This window comes from Mesoplodon mirus (assembly GCF_964341445.2).
Source record: "Mesoplodon mirus genome assembly, chromosome: 8".
Taxonomy (NCBI): Eukaryota; Metazoa; Chordata; class Mammalia; order Artiodactyla; family Ziphiidae; genus Mesoplodon; species Mesoplodon mirus.
Window position 1 is genome coordinate 108,126,113 of NC_138984.1, and position 22,515 is coordinate 108,148,627.

General features: G+C 35.3%; 1 protein-coding gene across 5 annotated transcripts in view; it reads right to left on the reverse strand.

The window, feature by feature from the left end:
* Positions 1-12,379: 12,379 nt before the first annotated feature.
* DPP10 (dipeptidyl peptidase like 10) overlaps positions 12,380-22,515 on the reverse strand; it is a gene marked incomplete at both ends in the record, with an annotated part of 1,314,496 nt that continues 1,304,360 nt past the window's right edge. For all 5 annotated transcript variants that reach the window (XM_082631553.1, XM_082631552.1, XM_082631551.1 and 2 more), the window contains 5 exons: positions 12,380-12,514; positions 14,004-14,077; positions 17,780-17,852; positions 17,967-18,025; positions 18,276-18,375. In XM_082631553.1, the coding sequence (XP_082487679.1) occupies positions 12,380-12,514; positions 14,004-14,077; positions 17,780-17,852; positions 17,967-18,025; positions 18,276-18,375 (441 nt within the window). The remainder of the gene's footprint in view (positions 12,515-14,003; positions 14,078-17,779; positions 17,853-17,966; positions 18,026-18,275; positions 18,376-22,515) is intronic.

Below are 22,515 nucleotides of genomic sequence, written 5' to 3' on the forward strand. Positions count from 1 at the left end.
GAAGGATTTAAAATTCATATTTACTGAATTTTTTCCCAGCTATAACAATAACATGTACTATAAAATTCCTCATAATCCGTTTCTTCCTTTTGAAAGTCTGATTCTTGGCCTTGTTCCTAAGTCCACAGGGCATTCTGACTGCATTTGCTCTACTTGTAGGGATATATTAAGAGCTGATTGGTATAGTTTGGGAGTGTTGGGATTCTCCAACTCCTCAGGCACTTTCCATTCTCCCCAAGTGATCCTATCCAAATTCCTGGATGCCTAACCTTTGGCTATCAGGGTGTGATCTTGACCATGAAATCCCATCATCTTTAGACTTCAGTTTTTCTTTAAAGTGTACTGTATATATCTCCAGATCTAGTTTTAAGTTATCTCAGAGCGTCAGTTAAACTGATTGTCAGTGCTATGGAAGAAAATCCTGATAGAGAGAACCTCATGAAAGTCTGGAAGGATTACATCATTGAAGATGCTATCACTGTTAGAGAAAAAGCCAAGAAAGCCATCAAGCTCAAAACAAATTTCTGCTAGAGAAAACTGTGTCTAGATGTTATGCATGACTTCACAGGATTTACAACAGAGCCAATCAAAGAAATCATAAAAGAGATTGTGGATATGGCAAAAAGGGTGAGAGATAAATTGTTCCAAGATATGGGTCTTGGAGAAGTTCAGGAGCTTATAAATGCCAAACCAAAATAATTCACAGAAGTGAGCTTGATGGAGATGCATGCTTCTGAAACTGTGCCAGACGATGAGGAAGAAGATGTAGAAGAGCAGTGGCAGAAAACAAATTGACATTAGACAATCTGGCAGAAGTGTTTTGATTAGACTTCTTTTGACTTATTTTATATGGACCTTCCTATGATACAGGCTCTGAAACTAAGGCAAACAGTGGAAGAAGGATTTGTACCACATAGAAACATCTTTAGAGAGATAAGAAAACGTCAGCTAGAAATTATGATGTATTATCACAGAGTTACAGAGTGCGCCTGCCTTTCCTGCCTCCCTTCCCACCTTCTCCACACCTTTGGCCTCTGTGGTCCCTGAGGCAGCAAGACCAACCCCTCCTCTTCCTCCTCCTCCTCAGCCTACTAAGTGTGAAGACAACGAGGATGAAGACCTTTATGATGATCCATTTCTATTTAATGAGTAGGAAATAATCATCCTGCCATACAGTTAATAAAATTATCTGCTGTGTGTGTGAGTGTATTCCTGTAAAAATCTTATAACTGTACAACAAGAACTGTATGAGACATTTTTGTGTCATCATTATCATCACCACCTAGGTATTCCTTGTGTAGAACAATGTGTGTATTGAAGTGGATAGCCTATCTTCGCATAGGCATAGATGAGTGATATTTAATATAAAATTAATAATGTGTTCTTTTTCTTACGTTTTATAACTTTGCTTTCAAAGAATTACATTACCGTAGAGTATGCCTCTTTCTCTCATAATTGGAGAAACTCCATATCAGCTTATCATCATGGGTCAAGTGTTTTTTTAAATTGTAACAATGTTCCCAATACTGTATTATAAATATTACTGTAATACTGTATGCCATAAAACTTTATAATGATTTATTCATTTGTGTATAGGCTGGGCTACTATGAAGTAATTGTATCAATTACACTAGGCTATCATAAAGAAATTATATTGCTCCTGCTTCATTATCAATGCATGTATCGTTATACCTGTAAATAAATGTGAATTTTTTTCACATTATGTTTTCATTTTTGATGTCTAGTGTTAGTACTGTGTATAATATCTATAGTGTTTCTTATCATATCAGATAATATTGCTGTAGGTACTGATAGACCTCATCTTGCAGATAGACCACACAAACTTACAGTATGGATAAATATAGTACAGTACGGTAAATATAGTTAATCTTCCTTATGATTTTCTTAATAACATTTTCTCTCTTCTAGTTTATTGTAAGACTACAGTATATAATATATGTAACATGCAAAATATGTGTTAATCTACTATTTACATTATTGGTAAGGATTCCAGTTAAGAGTAGGCTAAAATTTTGAAGTTTATTGGTATTAATTAAGAGGTACAAACTATTACATATAAAATAAGCTATAAGCATATACTGTACAACACAGGGAATATAGTCAATATTTTATAATAACAATAAATGGAGTATAACTTTTAAAAATGGTGAATCACTATTATTATACCCTTGTAACTTATGTAATATCATACAGCTACTATACTACAATTAAAAAAAAGATGATGGGGGAGGGGCAAGGGCTGCCTGAGAAACATCAGTCTGTGGGAACGACATCAGGGAAGGTTTTTAAGTGCCTTTTTGTTTTCGTAAAAGAGGAAAATTTGGAAAGACTGAAAGAATACATTTTATATGTGGATTTTTACAAATAAAGTTGTCTATTATTATGGAAAAAAAATTTTTTTTTAAACCTCAACATAACATTGAAGCAACGAGATAGAGCAAAATGCTTAGAGGAAAATTCTCAGCATTAAAACCGGATAAAAATGAATGACAAATGCTCAATTCAAGAGTCACAGAAAAGTAATAAAGTTCACAGAAATGAAATATAAGAAATAATAAAATAAAGGGATACATTATTGAGGTAGAAAACAGAAAAACAATAGAAGAAATAAATAATACAAATATCCTTTCTTGAAGAGGGGAGAAAAAACATATAGATAATTTAAAATTACAAAAAAAAACACCCCAAAATCAGAAAGGATAAAATTATTTTTCAAAATTATGGAAAGTAAAAACAAAACAAAAAATATAAAAAGCTACTGTGATCAAATCTATTCAACTAAATTTTTAAGTCCTAGATGAAATAGAAAAATTTTAAAAACACGGGTTATAAAAATCTGACTTCATGGCTTCCCTGGTGGCACAGTGGTTGAGAGTCCGCCTGCCGATGCAGGGGACACGGGTTCATGCCCCGGTCTGGGAAGATCCCACATGCCACAGAGCGGCTGGGCCTGTGAGCCATGGCCGCTGAGCCTGCATGACCGGAGCCTGTGCTATGCAATGGGAGAGGCCACAACAGTGAGAGGCCCGCGTACCACAAAAAAAAAAAAAAAAAAAAAAAAAAAAAAAATTTGACTTCAATTAGAGACAGAAAAACTAGAGAACAATGACAATAAATAGAATAAAGAAACCCCTCTCCTCCCCCACCAATAAAAAGCCAAAATAAAGTGTATGTCTCAGATGTTTGCTCAAGGAATTCCTAAAAAACTTTTAAAATCAGTGTTGTCAGAGTAAACTACTCCAGAACATAGAAACATAAAGAAAAATATCCTCAATGTCTTTATGAAACAAGCATACCATTGATTTAAAAACCAGAAAAATCACACCCAGGAAAGAAAACTATACATTAATCTCATTTTTAAATATCAATACAAAAATATTAGTAAGAAGAATTTCATATTACATCTGAAAATGCCACAGTGTTATTCCAGTGTTTCAAGAGTGTTCAACATTAGAAAATCTAGTCATGTAGTTCATCATATTAAAATATCTACAAAAGAATAAAAACCTCGATCCTCTCCATAGATGTCATGGGGTTATTTGACAAAATTCAACCCTCACACATGCTAAACAGCACTTGATAAAATAAATATCTTAACCCAATATTTAGCCTCTTTCTTATGAGGAAACACTTGTTATTTACCATTAAAATTAACAACAAGTCAGGGAAAAATCCTATCTTCAGCCAATTAAAACAGACTAGGAAAAGCAATTAAAGGCATAAGAATTAGAGGGGAAAAGTTAAAAGTGCCTCTATTTGTATATAATATATTATATATATATATGATAATTTCTTGAAGGAATCAAGGAAAGCCTATTCTGAAAACTCACTGAATTTTAAAAAGTAGCTGGCTCAGAAAACAACATACAAAAATCATTAGCCTTCATGTATACAAAGAAAAAACAGAATAACCTAATTAGTACAACAACAAAAAAGAACAAAAATGAAAATATCTAGGTTAAAATGAGAAGTGTAAATCCATATGAGATAAATTTTGAAACACTTCTGAATAAAACGTAAATCCAAACATGCTGTGTTCTTACTTAGGAAGGATCGGCATGATAATATATTATTAATCCTGAAGTTAATTTGTAAATTCAATACAATGCCTCAAATAGTGGGCATTATTACTATTAGATCATTATAATATTCAGCATTAATAAAGCATGATGATTATATCCTGATAATCCTATGGAGTTAGGGATTTATTTTTAATTGAAAAATTTAGGTGGAGAATGTGTCTCAATATGGCACTGTTTATTTGAGAAGTTAGAGGTAAGTACAAATATACGCATCTTTTGTCAAATCACAGTTTCAAATGAACACATAAACCATATTTTTAAGTGCTATATGTATGGGGAGAAAATGAGTAGAGAGAAGAGAAATCGAATCTAGTTTATATTCCTTTTTATAGATTTAATTTTGGTATCATGTAAGTATCAATATTTTAGATTACTATACAACAGAGTGTAATAAACTGATCTTAAACATTTAAGGAAAAATAAAACCAATAATTTCAACCTTATATTGAGTATAAATTATTATCATACTGAAAATATTTTTTTTTCTCCAAGTGATTTCTAAATACAGTAATTTGTCTCCATAGTCCAAGGACTGGAAAAAAGAAATCTGCATCTAATAACATGCTATAGTAATCATTTATTTGGCAGTAAGGTTGGCACATTTTCTTTGAGACTGTAAAATTTAATTATGGGTTAAAATAAATAAACATTAGTTTCATTAAGAGGTAAAGTGGGAACTGAACTCATAACATGTTATTTTTAAAATGTATTTTCTATCTCTGTCCACTGAAAAATCCTAGAAGCTTCCACAGACTACACAGATCATGCCAAAAGGACTCAAGAACCAACTTAAAGATGCAGAAACTGTATAACAAAGGCATGCATTGAGCACCAGTTAAGATAGTAACTAATATGTATAAAATTTGTTTAAATTCATAAGTTCATAACAATTTTGAAAATAAAAATCATCCTCAGTAAATTTGGAGAATAATAGGGAATCAATTCATCATTTTTTGAAAAATTTTAAATAAAGGGTCCAAGGTGAACAAAGACTCAGCTGAAATCCAAAGCAGGTAGTATGCTAGGGGCAGTAGGTTATTTTATTTACTATTTTTTATACTCCAGAAATATTTATCTTTCCATAGAATGTGAATTATTTCCTTCAGTTAAAAAGATACTAATACACCACAAATTAAAACAAAACTAAGCTAATTTTCTTTCTTCTTAAAATCTATGTCCTTCTGCCTTGAGTGTTTTGGATTGAGAAATAATTGTCAGAAAATAGCAGGGCTTTACTACAAATTTCCCTAAAATTGAGAGTGGGACAGGAAGCTGTACACAGAACAACTCTTCTTCAGTATGTCAGTGGGCTATGGAGCTCTTTTGACTTGGATAAAACAAGTAGATTCATTATGGGACATTTATTCAATGGGGATGGGTCCAAGGAAATACCATATGCAATATGGGGAACATTACTAAAGACTCAGAGAAAATCAAATTGTGACTGAATATGCTGATGTTTTTAGTAAATGATGACTCAGTTAGCTATAAAACATTTGAACTAAGATATCCATTTACACATTAGACATGTTCACTAGATTAAACGATAAAATAGGATCCTAATGCTGTATCAAACAGCACAGTATCTGAAACATAGTAGGCACAAAATCTTTGAGATATTTTGTGATTTGGAGCCAACTTTGAAGTTGGAATTTTCCATGTATCTGGGCAAAATAATTTTGCTCTTCCCAAAGACTCAAAATTCAATTACACCATACAGATTTTTAAAAGTCACACTTGCTGTGCTAAAGGAATAGAGAGGTGGAGAGTATTAAGAATGGCAACCATTAAAGGTGCACATGTCAGACAGAGAAAGACAAATACTATATGATATCACTTATATAGGGAATATAAAAAATATAACAAACTAGTGAATATAACAAGGAAGGGGGAGGGGCAATATAGGGGTGGGAGAGTGGGGGGCACAATCTATTGGGTGTAACACAAGCTCAAGGACATATTGTACAATACAGGGAATGTAGCCAATATTTTGTAATAACTGTAAAAAAAGTAACTTTAAAATGGTACAAAAAATTTTCTAAAAATTCTTTTTTATTCTAAAAGAAAAAAAAAGTGCCCATGAATGGGGACACCCTGTTCGTTACCTGTGTTTCCTCATCAGGACTTTTATTTTCCCATTGGAATATGCCTTAGGTAATCCATCAGTCAGAGAATCAATGATGTGACTAGCAATTCCGGCCATACGGAGATAATCAAGCCCTCATAAATCCTGTTAGAATAAAGAAAGCCTGAAAAATAGGTTTGTTAGCACAGCAATCAAATTTCAAAACTGCCTGCCTGCAGGAGACAATGTGTCGCTGATGAGGAACAGAAGAGAAGGGAGAAAATGTTGGCTAGGGAAGGTGTACTAACTCTTAGAAGTTAGGAGAACAGCCTCACTGTTCAATGCCTTAGCTATGCCTCTAGCTGAAATGCCAGGACTAAGGATCCTGTTGCCATTAGCAGGGTGTTCTTACCTCTTCTGGGCCATACACTGGGCACCTATCTTTCATCTGTTCTCCTACCGTTCTTACTTGTTGCACCCTCATGAAAGAGACTGCAATCTCAGATATAGAACTTCCCAGCCTCTCTTATATCTAGGATGGGGACTTGCAACCAAAGTCTGGACAATGGGACTTGAGGGAATTATCTTTCCTTATTAAAAACGATAGTCACTCTTTGCCTATTAGCCTTGGACATTGCTGTGTAAGAATGTATTGCCTGAGGCAGCTGCAACCAATAGAGCAGACAAGCAGCACACTGAAGCTGGAGAAGGGAAAGGGTGGGGGGAGACTGGAATTTGATTTCCTTCTTGATCTGTTAAACGGCCCTTAGAAGCACCCAACTTTAGCTCTCCTGTGATGTAGTCAGTAAGTTTCCTTGTCATTTAAGCCAGTGCTTCTCAAACATTAGAGTGTGCAAATCACTTGGGGATATTGTTAACATTTGGATTCTGATTCAGGAAGGCTTGGGTGGTGCCTGAGAGTCTGTATTTCTAACAGACACTCAGGTGGTGTCCAAGCTGCTTATATATCGAGTCACCAGTATTTTAGGCAACTTTTAAGCTTGTATTCAGTTACTTGAAGCCACATGCATACTAAATAGCAACACTGAATAGAGAGGGACTTGAAAGTTGAATCCAATCTAAAGATATGCATGACAAAACTTAGGGATTCACCAGCTAAAAAATGCATAGATAGGATTATGGATTGTGAGAGCTTTGAGATCATCATGGTCTGTATTTAAATCCTGGTTCCTTCATTTACATACTGTGTGACCCTATTGGAAAATTATGTAACCTCTGTGAATCTTGGTTTCTTCAGAGAACAGTGCCATCTGTCTCACATGGTTGGTTTGAAGATTAGTTGAGATTATGTAATGAAAAGCCTAGGTCTTGAACAGATGTGAGTTTTCTATGATGTTATTGGCGGTATGAAATTCTGTATTGTCAAGTTTCACTCATGCCAAAGATTGCTTAGTTAAATTGGTGCTAAGTCTGGTAGAAATATACAGATTGTGGCAATCAGCACAGAGATTTTCCTTGTAACCAAGCTGCTGTACCAAAATCCTGTGACTCCTGTATCAGGCTACATTAAACTTAATTGGAATTTTAAAAAATGTAAAAAGTAATCAAAATTGTACTTTTTTATGACTTGTTTCTTCTTTAAAACCTGTCTGCGCTGTCTTTGATGAAAGAGAAAATTTTTAAATTCACAAACTCTCTCCGCCAGAATTGCTGGAGTATTGTCAAATGAAATGAAAATATTGTTAGCAGATCTGATCAGTGGTAAGCAAAATCTATTGCCTGTAGTGATAGGAAGGTGGAAGATAATGCACTTTTCTTCAGTCAGATTGCAAATACGATGGTGGACACCAGCTATGACTCTAAATGTTTCAAAGTGCTTTCTGGATTTGCGGTGTTTGATGACCAGATGAGGTCTTCATGTTTTCATGTTTATAAGCCTGGGTGCTTTGGTCAACATAATGCTTTGAATACCTCCTGGAGTGATGTTGGAATGTCCTAGGCCTAATGCCAGAGCAAGGGAATTTACTTACAACTTCTCAGGCATATAGTTATGATTTTCTGAGCAAGGGTTTCCATGGATAGGAATAACCTTACATATCTCCAACAGAAAAAGAAAACATGTTTTAATATTACATACATCCTCTTGACATTAGGGAATCCATGTGACTTCAAACATGGCAACAGCTGTGCACTGGACTATCATTTACCTTTTAGTATTTTTGCTATCAAATTATTCTCAAAAAAATCTGTAACTATATGTTTAAAAATTCAGAATCCATTCTCATTTGAGGTGAATGTGGGTTAAAACTTTCCTCATTTCAGGAGTACTGTAGAGCAGAATGGGTTCCTAAGTTGGCTGGAGCTGGGTTTTGGGCTATTTACTCATTAATTATGTACATCTTACAAGTTACCTGCTTACCTGAGACTCAATTTCTTTATCTGTAAAATGGGAATCATAACAGCTATTTCAGGGGATGTTGAAAAGATTCAATTTGATAATCAATATAAAGCACTTACTATATGCTTGGCACTTAGTAAAGATCCAATTAACTTTTTGGTAGAAACAGCTTCAAACCTGAAAGGAAACCACTTCTTTATTCTCCTTTTATTTCTTCATCCTATAATACTCACAATGATAAGGTCTTGTGGAAAGAAAGGGTTTCCTCAGAAAGTAAAACCTGAGATGACAGTTGGTGCACGGGTAACTTATTTTGGGAAGTGATTCTAGGAAAAAGGACTGAGAAGCCTGAAACGGGGAAGAGGGACACAGAAGGACACGCAGATGTGACAGCTGAGTTTCATGTGGGCTTCTAAGAACCATGTATAACAGAATGTCTGAGGGGAGAAAAAGGGGAACATATAGTCACTTGCTCCCGTTTTCCATTAATTGGGGTGCAATGGGGGCATTAACACTGTCATATGGGTCTGCAGTATATAAGTGGTGGGACTGTTGGTTCTAGTAGAGAGACAACATTAGTAGCAGAGAATTCCCAGAAGAGAAAGTGAGAGAGAGCCCAGCTGAGGTGTCACAGTTTATTTACGCAATGCTTGTTGCTGTGGGATGTGCAGGTGATCAAACCATGTGAGGAAGGACACAAATGGTATTTCACACGTTTCTTTATAGCAGCCATGTGTCCTCAGTGACCCTTGAGATTTGGAGGTAATTCAGTCCCAGGTACCTCTGTTTCAAAGCGCACCCTTTGAGGACAATGGCTTAAGTAATTCTCTTTATAGTAAAGACCGAAGTTTCTCACCTTGTTCTAGTAGGTCTACAACTGGTATCTACAAGAACCTCACTGGTGATTTCTATGCTAAATATCCAATCAAAGAAGACACATTGGGCTTCCCTGGTGGCGCAGTGGTTGAGAGTCCCCCTGCCAATGCAGGGGACGCGGGTTCGTGCCCTGGTCCGGGAAGATCCCACATGCCGCAGAGCGGCTGGGCCCGTGAGCCATGGCCGCTGAGCCTGTGCATCCGGAGCCTGTGCTCCGCAACGGGAGAGGCCGCAACAGTGAGAGGCCCGCGTACCGCAAAAAAAAAAAAAAAAAAAAAAGACACATTTTCCAGGTGAGCTGAGATTCATGTTTTGAAGTGAGTCCTCCGCCCTAAGTTCTGTCAGGAAACTCAAACAATACACAGTCTCCTTAGTCCCAAGTGTTGACTTAGAGACCTCAGTGGAGGCAATTAAAGTGAAAAACTGCTTTCCCCTTTTAAAATAGTTTCAAAATATTAGGTGATTATCTCTGTGGATGATTTAATACTGCTTACCTTTTTTTATTATGGAATTTTTAGTTTATCTTGTCTTTTTTTTTTAACTTTAAGGGGGAAATAACACTTGGAAAGCTTCCTCATAGAAATAACACTTGCAAAGTTCTAGGAAACTCTTAGAATGTATAAACACATATGAAATTGTGAGGTTATGACCAAAGGCAAATGTATTAAGGACAAAATCCAGCTACATGATTCCTTTAACAATTGGTGTCTGTGTGTTTTGGTGAGCATCCCCCTTATCCAAAATAGCCCAATTATTAAAACTCAGATAATCACAGAGATAAACATTTTCTACCTTCCTACTAATCAGTAGTTTTCATTTAATATCTATTTAGCCTTAAAGGTGAAAGTGGGTTCCAAACAAATGTCTTTCATGTTAGAAGCTGTATTAAATTAATTGAAAAATAAACATTGATAATAATAATAAAACAAGAGAAATGATGAACAGTAAAAGGTAAATACATCGGCAGGTGGACTCTCAACCACTGCACCACCAGGGAAGCACAAAGGTAAATACTTTTTAAATGTTACTCAAATAGACAATCAATAAAACCACATCTTTCAGTCAACATAATAATTATTTGCATCATAAAAAACTCTAGTTGTTGAAATTTAAAATGTTGATTAAAAAGCTTCAATCGGACTTCAGCCTAAAAAGAAATTTCCATCTTAATAAAATAGGCAAAACTTTCTTTTTAAACATGACACTTATTTTTTTTAAAAAACGTGTTTACTATTCTTGAAAAAGACTTGAAATGGGTCTTTCAGAAAAGAGTTTTTCCCATTTTAAATTGAATCCAACAGAGCAGTGAAGATGCAATTCTAAAGAACCCGGAAGAAAAGAAGAATACCCAAAAAACGATTTACGTGTTTCCAAAAACACTGATTTTGGGGTTGATGCTTTCACAAAACAAGAGGGTTACTGAGCAATTCCATGACATTTTAAAGTTTCCTCCTGGTGTTCTGATGTCATGATAATCCAGCCTGCCATAAGAAATTTTTAAAACCACAAAAACACTGTCTGCTGCCTAGCTTTAACTGAACTTCTGAGCTTGACTTTTGGACATCTTTCCTGAAAGATACCTCAAGTGAAGTGAGAAGATACTCTTTGACTTTAGTCACCGGGGTTAATATTCTCATGACCTAAATTGACTTCAGTCAAGTTTATTTTACACTCTCAGTTACTCACTACTGCAAGTCAACACAGCACAGAAATTAAGGCATTTTGTGCCTTAAAGAGTAAACACTGCTGTTCGTGAACATTTTGGCCAATGAATAAAAAGTATTTCATTTCTAAATCTCACCAGAAGGATTTAAATTAAATAGTAACAGATGAATTGGACAGGCACGGAATACTAAATAGGAACTAGCAAATGAAATAATCCAGCTCTTTGCTTTTACCATGAAAATGAGAATTGATTCTTCATTGAGAGAAGTAAAAGAACTCAGTGTTTTAAAAAAGTTTTCTCCACCAAAAGAGCAAAATAGCACTCAGTGGCATTGCAGTGTTAACAAAATTTCTTTATCAGAAACTATAATTTAATATTTAAGTACCTAATTTACATGTGACAAGGTATCATATTCAAAAAATTAAATCGCAACTAGAAAACTATTAACCACTAAAAACCATACCAAACACAACCCAAACATTTATAGGAAAACAATAGCTAAAATTTGAATTGGAAAAAAAAGTTTCATCATATTTGGCTCATTAAACAAAGCATCCATTACAGACTGTAAAAGAGAGTTTCTTCTAATTCATCAAAAGTTTATCCTTTGTAGCATGAATACATGTAAAGATAGATTTATTGACTTCATATGCACACGTGTGTATACATATTGTGAGACATACCTCATGTGTTGATTTAAAGATATCGTATCTACTGATAACTGGTTGAACTTTGGAAGGTGCTGAAACCCATATTTCTACATGACCTGTGACCCATTTAAAAATGTCTTTTTATAAACAGAAATTACATAAAATACTCTGGTTTTTATTAACTGAATCTTAAGCATAATAATAGACAATGAAGGAATTGCACTTATTTTAAAGGTACAGTAAAGTGTTAGATTGCAGCTCAGACATCAAAGATCAGGGACTGTAGTAGTGATAAGTTGTGCATTATATGCAAAGATGACGGTGGCCATTGAAATTAAAATGAGAGCAACTAATTACAGAACCAATAGGGGAATAACAGAAGAAAACATGCACTACTCCTACTTTAATGCAAAACTAATTTCTCCCAGGAAACCAATCCTTTGACCTTTCTTACACAAAGAAACAGGTTCTGCACCCTTGGTAACACAGTAGACATGGACTTCTGTATTCAAATTCTAGTTCATTGTCTCTGAGTGTGCTGTTCCAGCATCATCTCCTTAAGCTGCCCTTGAAATTCTGGAGCATCTACAATATTACAGTCTCTTGGTTAGGTTTCATTGAGCCTCAAAATCCCCTTCAGTTCTATATAAATAGGGTCCTTTATTCATCTTCTTCTGGTTCCTGTGGTAATATGGGTATTTCTTCCTTTAAACAATCACTGAAGAATCTGAGGATTGTGCTGTAGAGATGATATTTGCTCTTCTCAGATACATCATGGCCTTCATCTGGGTAGACCTAAGATATTGAAGGGAAAGGAGATTTAAAGTTATCAAAGCAAGTCTTCTTCCTCAGAACTCAGTACTTTAGCCCCATGGCAACAGAACTTGGGAAAATAATATCTGACCAAAATCTCACGTAATTCAATTCTGAGTTGTTCATGCTAAACTTTCCTTTTTTATTATAATCATATCAAAATCAACATTTGAGACAAAATACAATTTTATGCATTTATATTAGGATTTGTTGGCCAAAAAGTTAGAGCTTTCTATGTTCACGTTGAACAAGGTGGCATTGACATCACCTTAACTAAATTTTAGATAATTTTGTAAGTTCTTTCTCTGCCCCTTTGAAATGTATGTAAATCTTCTTTCAGACTCTTGCTAGTTTTACAACCCAGGAAATTTCTTTCTCAAGGACTTGGAAACCATCTCTTTGAAATGTAAACATTGAAAGAGAGACAGCACCCCTATCTCCCAGTCTCCAATTTGTAAAACTACTTCCTGTAATAAAGATAAAAGAAATGTTTCTTAAGGCGGATGACCAAACACAGAAGGCAATGAGTCCCTCTTCCATTGGGGCTCTTAAAAATGCTCCAGCCCCTTGTTTTAACAAAGTTGAGCTTAATCTTTCTCCTCTATTGCAGTAGTCTTGGATAAAGTTTTCCTTGTCTGTTTAATCTTGTGCAATACAATTTTTACTTTGACAATGTCCTTCCAATATAAATGACATTAGTGAGTTTTCTAAAATATAAATGAAAATACTGTCATGTCAATTCCTGAGTGTAAAGTTTTTAGATGGTGCCTCATTTGCCTCTGAGTAAAGATTCACAATCCTTTACACTGTCAGTGCCATGACCCTCCATCTGTTTATCTCTACATCTTCATCTTTCATCATTCTAACCCTGGTTCCTGTGTTTTAAGTATAATGAACGACTTTTAGTTCTTCCAAATGCTGAGGAATTAAAGCAATTTTTTTCCCTTCCATGACTCCTCCTTCAGACTGAAGTTCCTTGATGTGTAAAGTTATGTCCTCTTGACCCATTTAGCATAGAGACCCCTGTAAAGTAAATCCTTGATAAATATTTACTAAATATGGTTGAATGCAGAGATGTAAATGGCGTAAGGATGTTTTGGCTTCTCCTTTTTCTCTCATGTTATTTCCTCAAAACTATCTTCCCCCACTTTTTATGATGAGTGATGGAAACGGACAAAAAGACAAAGGAACTAGAAGGAAAATAAAGATTATTATTTTAAAATAATTCATTATCAGTGATATGAATAAAAAAGAGAAAAAAACATCTTTGAAAGAGTTTATGCAATTCACATATAAAACATAAGGTGATTCACATTCTCATTGTAATTAGGAAATAAGAACACAATTTGGAAGCTGAATAAAACAGTAAAAATGAAAGGGTGGGAGATGGAGTCATATAGAAGCTGTGTTCTGTATTTTGCAACTAAAAAACCAAGGTAGAAAAACGTATTTTTCTGAAAAAGTAGCTTACCTGCATAGTATAATTCACTCCAGCTTTTATTAGGTGTTTGATTAATTCTGCTGAATGCTGGAAATGAACTTTTGCTGCAAGAAATTAAATTATGATATTTGAAGGAAATATATTTTTCAGGATCAGAACATTTTTATATCATTTTTTCAAAGAGATTACATATTTATCTTCCAAAATTATCAGCAAATCGGATAACTCAACCAATTAGACTTTTAATGCTCCCGTTTAGTTTTAGGAAGGGGACAAATGGCAAATGTCAACAGGCTTTGCACTAAAAACTAAACAGAAAAAAAAATAACTGGAAAATCCATTTATGGATTTTTATTTTACATCCACTGCACATTTAAAAGACTGATACCTAGCTTTACCTGGAAAGCCAGTAGATACAATGGCAATAAAACTTTGAGCTTAACATTATAAAAAAATAAATTAAAACAGCAGTTACTACTAAGCCTCTACTTTACAGAATGGTGATTAGATTTATTTTATTGCATATCATTTATTATTTGTAATTATTCACGTATTTTATACCACTATAACAATTTTAACACAGTGAACACCTGTCTGGGTAGTAATAGCAAACCAGCCTTCTATTCTTTTCTGAGGATTACTAGGGCCACTCTCAGACACTGGCATTCTGTCATATTAAATTAGAAAAGAATACCTCATGTTGAGAAAATAGCATGCACATATCACTACTCAAGGGTTAACTATTTATTGTGGACCATACTGGTTTCTCCACTTTCCTTCTAGCTTCCTTCTCCCTGAACCTCAGTTCCAAAACTCTGAAATAAGCAGCACAGCAGCCTGGGTGTGGGTAGCAGCATTGTCCCTAACTAGTTATGAAGACTTGGACAAATCACTTAAAATTTTTTTGTGTAACACTTAGCTCATATGCTGCCTTGGCAATACATTCCTATACTGTGTGTCTTCAAATTTCTGTAAATAACTTTTAAGCTCACAATTTTTGACTGTCTTTGTAAAACTAAGGCAGCCTTATCAATAGTTTAAGCTTCTGCATTGTTCTAATGCTATGGTACTGATTAATCCTGCTACAGAGCAGACAATAAAAGACTCCACATAATCATTTAAATCTTTTAAAAGTCTACATATAATCTTTTCTAACATTCTTTTATTGTACTTAATGGGAAAATTACCATGCCATTTCTAAATAACTGTGCAAATTGCTCTGTAAATGTAAGCTACTAGAAATGTTAATAAATAGGGCAATGATTGAGATAAAATGATCCTTTATATACCTCATTTGTTTATTGCAGAAAACAAATTGAAAAGGACTCCATCATTCAGCTGCACGGATACAGCTGAAAAGATAAATGCATAAATGGATTTTCCAGGTATTATTATTTTTTTCTGTTTAGTTTCTAGTGTAAAGCCTGTTGATATTTGCCATTTGTCCCCTGCCTAAAACTAAATGTGGGCATTAAAAGTCTAATTGGTTGAGTTATCCAATTTGCTGATAATTTTGGAAGATAATAATAATGGTGTTATTATAGCATTATTGGCTGAGTACCTATAACCTACCAGTCCCATGTGGAATGTGTGTGTGGTGTATGTGAGTACATTTGTGTGTGTGTGTATGTGTGTGTGCAAACACACAGGTGTATTTTCTTTGAAGTGACGAGTGCTGAAGGTCTGCTGACATTTTATCAGGTAGGTGAAGTCCCAGGTCCATGACTGGATAAGTCAGGGAACAATATAATTTACCTTAATAATTACAAAATATTAACAGAAACAACTGAATAACGTTTATATATTACAGTGTGATGGCTAGATGTAAAATAATTTAACCTTGAATATAATTTATTCCCATAATTGAAGCTTTAGAGCCAAGTGAATAAGAGCCTCAATGCCTATTTCAAATCACCTTTCTAGCGAATCAATAGCTGTGTGATTTTCGGCAAGTTATATAAGTTCCATAATATTTATCTTCCCAATTTCTCAAATAACAAGAGAAGTAATACCTACTGCACAGTATTTTCGTGAAAAACAGATACTATGATATTAAAAGCTTTTAACACATTTCCTAACATACAGTCATTACTTAATAATCACTATTTGTTATTACTAACAATGTATATGTAAGTTTTTAATACCTTAGAACAAAATTCTAATGTCCTTCAAAATGTTTATGTTCTCTTACATCATGTTTCATCTACAACACATATGGTATCATCTAAGTCTTTTTAAAAAAAATATAATAGTTTTAGATTTTCAGAAAAGTTGCAAAAATAGTACAGAGAGTTCCTGTATATCCCTTACCCAGTTTTCCCTACCTGTTAACATCTTACATTATTATGGTACATTTAGAAACATTTAGACGTAGTGCTTCCTTAACCCCTTCTGGTCTATGATGATTTCTCAAACTCTCTTTGCTTTTGATGACTTTGGCATTTCTGAGGAGTACTGGTCAGGAATTTGGTAAGATGTTCTTCATTTGGGTTTGTCTGGGGTTATGCGTATTTGGGACAGGACCATATGGAGATAGAATGCCATTCTCATGAAGCCACATCAAGGTTACATACTATTTACATGACTTGTCACTGTTAATGCTGACCTTGATCACCTGGCCGAGGTGAAGTTTGTCAAGTTTCTCTGCCATGAAAGTTACTCTTTCCCCCCCATTCCATTCCTCTTTTGAAGCAAATCACTAAGTGCAACACACTGTGAAGGGGGAAGGGAGAAGAATTAAGATTTGCCCCCTTGAGTTGGGGCACCTACATAAATGGTTTGGAAATCTACCTAAGGGAGATTTGTCTCTTCTCCCTCATTCACCTATTTATTTAAATATATACTATATGTATGTGTGTGTGTGTATATATATATATATATATATATATATATATGGTATATATCAATATTGATCTAAGCTATAATTTAACTGTGATCTGACATGTCTCAAAGTTAAGTTTGAGTGACAGCTGGTATTATCTTTGATATAAGGCCTTTTTAGTAGTATTCTATGTAAAATGGGATAAAAATGCTGAGGCAGGGCAGAGTGAACTGACAAAAACAAGTTTAAGATTTAGGAAATATTGCTTCAAGACTTTCTTCTTTTTGCTCACTTGCCAGGTAGCCTTGGATAAATCAGTTTCCTCCTTGAAACTGATTTTTCTCATCTGTGAGTGGGGCTATAAATACTTAGCCCTCTGTTGTAAGATTTCACATAAAATAATAAAAAAAAATTCTTTGAGTACCATGTGAATTCACCATGTGGATATAAAATATTATTTATTAGTAGTATTATCAATCACATTCATCTCCAATGTTTAAAATAATAAAAAATGAGAGGTGATGTGAAAGTGCTTTTTTGGTTTTTGTTTTAAGTGGTAAACCTCCTCAGAATACCATCTCAGTGCTGGCACCCATTTGCTATGCTGCTGTTTTCCAGGTTTGTTTCCATTTGAGGTGTGCTGAATAACACTGTCCTAGTAGTGACTAACCACATGTGGTTATTTACATTTAAAATAATTACAATTAAATAAAATTTAAAAATTCAGTTCCTCAGTCATACTAAACATGTCAAGTGCTTGAGAGCCACATGTGACCAGTGGCTACTGTGTTCAACAGCACAGAGATGACATTTCCATCATCCCAGAGAGTTTTACTGGGCAGTGCAGGTATCAGATTCTTTGTGCCCAACTGCTCTGCTCTCCTCCTCAGAAGGGTTACAGGGCCTCCTGTAAGCAAGTCCTTGGATGTACCCCTTTGTTCAAGGTCAGACCACATCAATCAGTAGCAGCAAGTATAATACTTACTGTCAGCAGTCCCATGAATTATTAATATATTTTCTTCTTTTAAGCCATGAATATTATGTAGCACACTGGAAGCCTATAAAAACAAAAACGCAAAAATCTGTATATAAAGATTTACCTATATTTGCATTTTGACTGGGTTTTTAGAACAAAAATACTCTCCTTTCTTCATTGGTTTTAAATTAGTTACCTGGTATGTGCTTTCTTCTTTAGATGGCATACCAAGATATCTTTCAGAGAAAGCTGAGGCTGTGACCCAAGAAAACAGAAATTTGAGGGTAAACTAAAAATCATTTGACTAGCATATTTCATTTAGTTTCTACATTTCACATTTAATTGTCATGCTCCACTAAAATGGATTGAATCAGAGAGGCGATAAAGAGCTGAAAACATCTCTGATAACACATGATAAATGAACTCAAATGAGTTTCTCTACATTGGGACTTTCTTGTCTACGAATCAATACATTATATTAGGTCAGTCTGTAGGAAGTACTCACCATACAACTTCAAGTCTATAATGGGTGCAATCACTGATCCACATTTGAAAAGGTTTTCATCTGATTTTAATATCATTGATGCAATATAGCCACCATACCCCTGACAAAAAAAAAAAAAAGTTTTCATATATATATATATTCTTAGAGATTTTTTTTTAACTTTTGGTATTTGGTAATATACATATCAGAATGTCTCATAATGTCCCAGACTGGAGGAAAGAATATACTAACATCACTATGTACAGATGAAAAATTTGAAAAGTTATTTAAATTTTTATATAATAAGGTATTTTAATAACTTTAAGTAAAACATAAAATCAATTATATATCATCAAGTGTCAAATATTGGCTCTTTGATTTGATATCTGGGAATAGCTCCAAACAAATTGAAATTAGGAAAATACAGAACTGATTAAATCATATCATTTTAGGCACTATATATTTAATAAAACAGTATATTCATTTAATAAAACATTTAATAATAATGATGATTATTAAGAATTAAGAAAGAGGAATTAAATATTTAAAATATATCTTCACAAGTATAGATTCTGCTTTCAATTCCACACAACTAAAAACTTGAAAGAAACGGTATAAGATAAATACTTTTGCTAATTAGATGAGTTGGATTATTTTTAAATTTAATATTTAAATATCCTCTTGAAATGCTTTTGAACAAACTTAATTATAACTTCTTAAAAAATAAATCAAGGTGTCCAGTTTTCTTTTGTAGACCACGATCTGACTAGAAAATTTCCAAAGGAGATTTTAATAACTACAGTAATGCTAGGCTAAGGGAATGACCTACTGAGTTGTCTGTTCATTTTAGACGTTAACTCTTGCTGTGTTCTTGGAATTGTTTTTCATTTTGCCAGACAATGGAGTATCCTGGTAGGTATTAAAAAAAATATTAATACCCAGGCCTTAGCACAGAAATTCTGATGCAACTGGCTCTACTTTTGAAAGATTTCCAGATGATTCTAGTGTGGTCCAGTGCTCTAGGAACCTGTTGTTTTCTCTAAACTCTTGAGATGAGTAGTAAAGAATTTCATTTATGCTTATTTGGAGCATCGTTTAAAAATTGGTACTAGAGGGCTTCCCTGGTGGTGCAGTGGTTGAGAGTCCGCCTGATGATGCAGGGGACATGGGTTTGTGCCCTGGTCCAGGAAGATCCCACATGCCGCAAAGTGGCTGGGCCCATGAGCCATTGCCGCTGAGCCTGCACGTCCAGAGCCTGTGCTCCGCAATGGGAGAGGCCACAACAGTGAGAGGCCCGCATACCACACACACACACAAAAAAATTGGTACTAGAAAGTCCAAAATGAAATCAGACATTACTTAAGTGGTTGACAGAACATATGTGAAGGGTAGCAGAATACACTACCCCAAAGTATGCCACTTGGCATATTGATTATTTTGAGATATAGGCACTGGAAAAAACAGCAAATGCAGAGAGAAGCTTTCTCTGAACTCCCCTTATCTTCCTAAAGGCAGATCCTCCAAAAAGAAATCCATTGTTCTAGATCACCTCCCTGGAAGTTTCATCAACCAGGGAAGATTGCCTCTTGCCACAGGGAAGGAGACTAGAAGTTGGCACCACAGCCAGAGAGACTATATCACAAACTATACCTCCCATCTATTCTTCTAAAGCCCCATTTGTCTTTCCTAACAATAAGTTACTCTCTCTTAAAATGCCTATATCCCCTCTTCCCTTTCCCTGTTGAAAGCGTGCAGAACTCTGTGGGGCTCTTGGGCACAGAAGCTTTTCTGCTCCCCGTTTCTTGTTTGTGGGAAACTGACTCCGCCTCTATGAACTTCCCTGAGTCCCAAAGGGCAGATTCGAACAGTTGCTAATCAGGGAAGGGAGGGGATGCAGAGACAAGGGAGGAGCACTCAAGAAACAATGGTGCAGCCTTGGGGCAGGGTCCTCGCTCTGCCTCAAAGGATACACATAACAATATCTTTGAGCTCTTTACAGAACTAAAATCCCCAACAAATGGAAGATGTCAGCATTCTCCATTCCAGATTAAAGGAACCAGAGAAGTTCTTCAAAAGACCACCTAAAGCCAGATTAAAGTAATCATAGAAACTCAACAGACCACCTGAGACCAGATTAAAGGAATGCAGCCCCTGCACACACTCTAATCCTTATCAGCAACCCCACCCTTGAACCATTGCTATAAAACTCCTCATGAAATCCTTCTGGGTTGAGACACACAGTTTTGAGGGGCAATGGTCTGCTGCATTCCCCTTTGCCTGACAAAGCAATGAAGATATTCTTTTCTACTTCACCCAAAACTCTGTCTCTGAGATTGGATTCAGCATGGGTGCACAGAGGCCGAGTTTTCAGCATCACTATTAAGATGGTATTTAAGCCTGATTTCTAAGCCACGTCACAGAGTTACTCATTTTCCCCAGAGTATCTCCCATGTATACATGAGGTGTACATGTCAACAAACTTCTGTTCATTTTTCTCTTGTTAATCTGTCTCTTATTATAAGAGAATCTCAGCCAAGAACTCAGAAGGGTAGAGAGTAATTAAGTTTCCTCCCCTATATATGTCAATTTTGTACAATATTTAGCTAGTACCCAGACATTTATGCAAAGCTTCAGCAACAATTAGAAACTGAGAGAAATAATATTATCCCTTATAGAAGTAAGCCCCGGGCTTCCCTGGTGGCGCAGTGGTTGAGAGTCCGCCTGCCGATGCAGGGGACACGGGTTCGTGCCCCGATCCCGGAAGATCCCACATGCCGCGGAGCGGCTGGGCCCGCGAGCCATGGCCGCGGAGCCTGTGTGTCCGGAGCCTGTGCTCCGCAACGGGAGAGGCCACAGCAGTGAGAGGCCCGCGTACAGCAAAAAAAAAAAAAAAAAAAAAAAAAAAAAAAAAAAAAAAAGAAGTAAGCCCCCACAGAGTACCTTTGCTTAGTCTCTTTGAGGGACGAAAATAGCCTTAAGTCAGCAAAATTAATACAAAAAAAAGTAATAGGCTTAAATGTCTTAACATATCTAAAGAAAGAAGTGGAAGGGAGGAAAAATAATTTCCTTTTATCTTTCTGAGTTCTTGGCGGAGATGTCTTCCAATAAAAGACAGATTAACAAGAGAAAAACAAATAGTTTATTTACGTGTATACCTCACCTATACATGGAGATTAGCAGGGAAACTAAGTAACTTCCTAGATGGCCCAAGTCACCACCTTAAATACCATCTTCAACTAAAAACAGAAGAAAGATGTTGGGGGAAAGTCAGTTATGGGAAGTTACCAGGAAAAGAACTGTAAACAAGGGTAACGTTTGTTATGTAGATTTAAGACAGTGCCTTCTCCAGTGATAAAAGTTTCTTATGATTTAGAGTCATTCTTCCCTTCCTGGTAAAGAGAGGGGGACACAAATAGAGGTTTCCTTTATAAATGTAGTTCTACTCTGTTTTTAAAGCTTCTCCCATTTATGCTGTGTCTCCTGTTTATGCTGTTTCTTAAAATAATCAGCTCAAAATAATCCTTATGCCAAAGGATTATTCTGGGATGGCATGTTCTGCTCCCCTTCAGAAGTATGAAGGTGTGGGATGAGTCATGCAAAGCAAGTAAATAAATAGCATTATAGAGCAAAACTGTAGAGAGACTTTGAAAATTCTGTCCCTACAAGGAGCCTTTCCAGTATGTCGTTTCTAGTTCTCTGTCATGGAGATTGAGACCATGGTATTGTAGCCAAGAGGTTTCAAATATTTCCCAAGGGGCAACAGTATTCTCATAGTGAAAAATGTAATTTAGTTCATAACTTTTCTGGTTCTAATTCCACAACAACCAAACAATCTTTCAACTGATAACAACTCTGTTATTTACAGAACTTAACTACCTTGAGAGACTAGCTAAATATTACTATCCTGAGAGTAACTGTATATCATATTTAAATAAAATAAATTAATAAATTGGTATAATTTTTTTTTTTACCTTAGTTTCACATGATTCTCAGAGTCATTATCTCCAGGAACTAAGGGGAATAGTGTCTTCCAAAGGAGGGGCAGATTCCAGAACAATACTTGAAAGTTCTTTTAAATTATTTGGGAATCTTGTTAAAAATGCCTATTCTAATCCAGTAGATCTGGGATAGGGCCCAAGATTTTGCATTTTTAACAAACTCCCAGGAGACGTTTATACTGCTGGTCCATATTTTGAATAGAAAGTTCTTATTTTATAATAATGTAATAAAGATTCCCAACATAATATCTTCCTAGCTTTAG